We start from the raw sequence: 4,539 nt of genomic DNA, 5'->3' as shown, positions 1-4,539 counted from the left end.
GGCGCTGAGGTTAGTGAGGATGGCGTTTAGCCTGGCTCTCAAGGTCATGAGGAATTACATTTATTATCAGTTCCAACAGCGTACACAGGTGTGTGTAGCTTTGCAGTTCTTTTGAGGTTTACTTCATATAAAAGAATCTAATTTACTCAGACTGGAACTGCCTCCCTTCTCCAAAGAGAGGAATTTTGAAAAAGAAAGAGGCCCACGCTCTGGTGAAGTGGTGCCCAACACCATCTTCCTTTGCTCACTTCTCACTCACTCTTGGGCTCATTCCAGTTATTGTAGGGACAGTTTTGGCCTCAAGTTCCTTGACCTCTCACCAGTATTTGATACTGTTACCCACACCTTTCTCTCAGTGGCTTTTGTGGTTCCACATTTTCCTAGTTGTCCTTTTACACTTCCAGTTGTTCTTTCTCTGGTCTGAATGAACTCGTCCTCCTTGGTGTGGCTATTAAAGACTAGAGGTCCTCAGGCTCGAATCTAGGCCATTTTCTCTTGTCAGCCCTTATCTTCTACCTATGTGGTGTCATCCTTTCCCATGACTTCGTTTTACTCTTTAGGTCCCAGTGGCTCTCTGTCCAAGTTAGGATCGGTTGGGCTGTGCTGCAGTAACAGCCACTGCCAAATCCCAATGATCGGATGAGTAAAGTTTTTAATCTCCAATGTGCAATGTCTTCTGTAGGTTTGGCAGCCAATTATAAGTGATGACCCAGACATTCAGGCAGTTTCTGTCTGTGGCTCTGGCATTCAACACGTGGCCTTCACCATGGCACCTGGCAATGAGACAGAGAGCACAGAGCACCATACCCACTCTCCTGGGCTTGCATGTACAGCCTTTTGGCTTTAAATATAGTTCCAACTGAAATGCTTGCAAAGCTGAAAAAGGGCATTTTCCTGTGTCCCTGGGAAGAGGAAAGTGAACTAGGAGTTGGTGAACTGCTAGCATTGTCTCAGACACATTCCCACCATAAGTCTCACTTAGACCTCTCTTTGGAACTTTAGCCCTTACCTCAACTGCTCATGTGGCATCTTTGTACATGAGGATGCATCAGAAATAACTCACATTTAGCATATCCCAAATGAGCTCCTGACACTCATAAAACTCATCCTTGCTCGGAATCCCCCATCTCATTGAATAACCGAGAGAATAGTTGTCTGTACCCCCAAAACAGACCCATTCTTGACTTCCCCATTTTCCATTTCCATTTCCATGTCCTGTCTATGACCACATCTGTTACATTACTTCCTGCTACTTCTGCCTGTCCTCAGGGCAGCCCCAGTCCACGCTGCTGTCCTCTCTCACCTGTCCTCCACTGTGGTTTCCTAACTGTCCTGTCACTTCCACTCTGGCTCGGGGCCACTCCATTCTAGCCAGTCTATTCTCTACAATGCAGCTAGAGGAATCTGATCAACATCTCATTTCCTGCTTAAAACCCTTTAACAATTCCCATCACTCTTATAATGGGCCAAGATAGCCCACAGTCCCTGTTCAAGCCCCACCAGGACTGAGCCTGCTAACTTTCCGGCTCCTTTCCCATCCCTTCCTCAACCCTCAGCAACCCCAGCATTGGCTTCTCGTCTTCCTGAAGCTCCTGCCATGTCCTGTGAGGGGCGTTCCTGATGCCTCATTCAGGTCCTCCTGTCTCTTGCTCTCACAGCCCTCTTGCATCTTTCCTTCCTAGCCCTTATCAGTTTGAACTGCATGTTTATTTGTTTGATTATTTAATCCAGTAATTTCATTTCCTGCGTTATTATCTGCATAAGGGCAGAGACCATTTCTGGCTTATTCGCTTTGCACATCATCTTGCATCGTGCCTAGTACACAGCAGATACTCAAGTAAATATTTGTTGGATGAACCTTTTTTCACTGTAAATATTACAGACTTGCTATGTTAAGAATCAAGTGAGTTAAAATACAATTCTTGTTAGGGTAGAGAGCTAGTGCACATAGGTGTGAGAAAGATTTCTCCAGACAAAGATTAGGATAAAAAGTATAAAATGTGTTTTATCTTCTTATAAGAAATAAGAGAGTAAAAGAGAATAAGGAAAGAGTGAGAGAGAAGAGAGCAGGGAAATAGTGTGGCATTCCAAAGAAAGAGAAGAGGGATGCCAGCACTGAGACCAGGCGGCTTGCAGCTTTCTGGGGATAGAAAGGAGGAGAAATAGTGAATGTGGGCAAATTAACAGTGTGCCGTGAAACTGCTGTATCTCTCCGCTGTCTTCTTAGGCCACTACAAAAGGGACAGACAAACTTCTCATTGGTGGGGAGGTTCTGCCCTCAAGATATGGCTGAGGCCTGAAACTCGCACCCTGCTGCTCTTTTCAGGAACTCCAAGGCTGTAAAACATGTTCTCAGAAGCAGTGAGCTGGTGAATGTAAAGAGAAAGAGCTACACTTCATCTCTATCTGCTATTTTCAGAGGTTGTGAAAACAGATGGGGAAAAGGAACAGAGAGCGGAGAGTGAGCTCTTAGGATTTTAGCCCTGCCTAAGAAACTATGAGTTAATAACTTTTCTATCATTCTGCTGTTAAGACCAAACCATCCTTTCACTTCCTACTTTCTATTTAAGAGCGAAAAAGACAACATACAAGCATAACATGCCCCAGTGGAGTTGAACAGGAGTTGAACAGAAGTTGAAGGTTATGGGTCAGAGCCAGCAGAGGTCTGGCTGGAAGGTCCTGCCATACACCACCCACCACTAGCAAGCAAAGCACAAGCCCCACCCCCCCCAGTTTCTTCCTGGGGAACTGAAAGAATTGATATTTCTTGGGGACAGGAACTCTGTCTGCCTTCGTTTGTCCTGTGTGGTTCTAGCATACTGCTCTGTACCTGAAAAATGCTTCTTAATACTGAAGAACTACTTCATGAATCTACGGGTATATAAATAAAAACCCTTTCTAAAAAAGAAAGAAAGGTGTGCTAGTTGGAGGAGGTCAGCATAGGTGTGGGCTCTTGACCTCTCCTGTCTCCCAGGACCACTTGGGGAAATACAAATAGTGTTCCCCTTCTGCTCCATCATGTCTGTTCCTTGTGTCAGAGTGCAGTGTCCATCTCCCTTCTCAGGTCTTCCAGAGGCGGAACACCGGCCAGCTGGATTTCTTCAAACGTTGGCGGAGCTACGTGGAAGGCTTTGGGGACCCCATGAAGGAGTTCTGGCTTGGTATGATTTCTGAGAATCCAGGAGGGCTGGGGTGTGGAGGGGTGACTTTGCCCTTGACAAGTGGGGCAGGCAGCTTAAAGGAGCTCCCCACATTCAGGGAGAGGTCCATGTAACACGGAACTGACCAGCCTGCCCAACAGGGGGCTGGTGGGCAAGTCTTGCACTCTGGACTTGCCAGAAGGTCGGACGGTCCCTGGGAGTTTTACATATCTGGTATCCATGCTCTACAGGATCTGCCTACAGCCTTAATTTCTCAGAAACCATAATAGAAAAACAGCTGATGGACTGGGATTCTGGGCTGTGACTGGGAGGCTATTCTAGTAGTCCCTAAAGCCCTGCCAGGGAGGCCAGGCTCTGTGGGCAGTGTTTCCTTCTTCCCCTCCGCTCTCTTCTGGAGCAGCTGTTCACAGACAGTGAAATAGCCAAAAGCATCAATTGGGAGATGAAGAATTAAAAAATCATAATCTGGATGTGCAGTGTCTAATAGAGCAGATGATATTTGTGGTTTGCTCGGGACAGAATCTCCAGAGACCTTAGAGTAAGTGGCTGGCCGGCTCTTCTACTTGGTGAGTTAAACGGATGATCAATAGAACGGCTTCTGTTTTAGAGCTATGGAGATAAGGGAGGCAGAGTAAGGTGGGGATTACCCTGCCCTCCTCACCACTCCTTTCCATCACCCGGGCATGGTTTGCACACACCTTAGCATGACTGTGCCAAAGAAATCATAGAATAGGAGCCACCTCAAAGAGACAGTGTTGAGAAGGCCCCTTATTAACAGAGAAGGAAAAGGCTAAGGTGACCTTTGGTCCTGAAAGTCTCAGACGCAAATGGTGAGCGCTTGCTTGCCCACATGGGTCGATTGGTTATTGAAATGCCATTTATTCTTTTTAGGACTTGACAAGCTACACAATCTCACCATGGGCACTGCTACCCGGTATGAGGTGAGAGTGGACTTACAGACTGCCAATGAGTCTGCCTATGCCATCTATGATTTCTTCCAAGTGGCCTCCAGCAAGGAGCGGTATAAGCTGACAGTTGGAAAATACAGAGGCACGGCAGGTGAGAAAAATGTCTCCTTACTGCCTGGAAAGGAAACATTTGCCGTCTGTTGTCTGAGGATTGATTTGCCGTGGCCCTGGCAGGTAGAATATTGTTCTCCGGAGGTGAATTATCCTCATGGACAATTGAGGGCCTGCTCCCTGAGGGGGTTGGGGGTGAACAAACTAAAATTAGAACTTCCCGGAAGAAAAACCCTTTTCTTATACTCCCCCAATTCAGGGTGTTGTACACAGGTGGATGAACCCACATTCTGAGCAGTTTCATGGTGCCTTTCATTTGGCTGTAACAATGTGGCAGTCATCTTTGTCTACATAGCAGC

The 4,539-nt window shown here is 46.6% G+C and overlaps 1 protein-coding gene across 1 annotated transcript in view; it reads left to right on the top strand.

Annotated features, from left to right (window-relative positions):
- Positions 1 to 4,539, top strand: part of TNN (tenascin N) — a 54,357-nt gene that overhangs the window by 40,291 nt on the left and 9,527 nt on the right. The window contains exons 15-16 of the mRNA XM_012802588.1: positions 3,065 to 3,161; positions 4,053 to 4,220. Of these exons, the coding sequence (XP_012658042.1) occupies positions 3,065 to 3,161; positions 4,053 to 4,220 (265 nt within the window). The remainder of the gene's footprint in view (positions 1 to 3,064; positions 3,162 to 4,052; positions 4,221 to 4,539) is intronic.

Source organism: Otolemur garnettii, unplaced genomic scaffold, assembly GCF_000181295.1.
Source record: "Otolemur garnettii isolate 467f Iridium unplaced genomic scaffold, OtoGar3 scaffold00016, whole genome shotgun sequence".
NCBI lineage: Eukaryota > Metazoa > Chordata > Mammalia > Primates > Galagidae > Otolemur > Otolemur garnettii.
The sequence above is the reverse complement of the archived record's forward strand: the minus strand, read 5'-3'. Positions and strand labels throughout refer to the sequence as shown.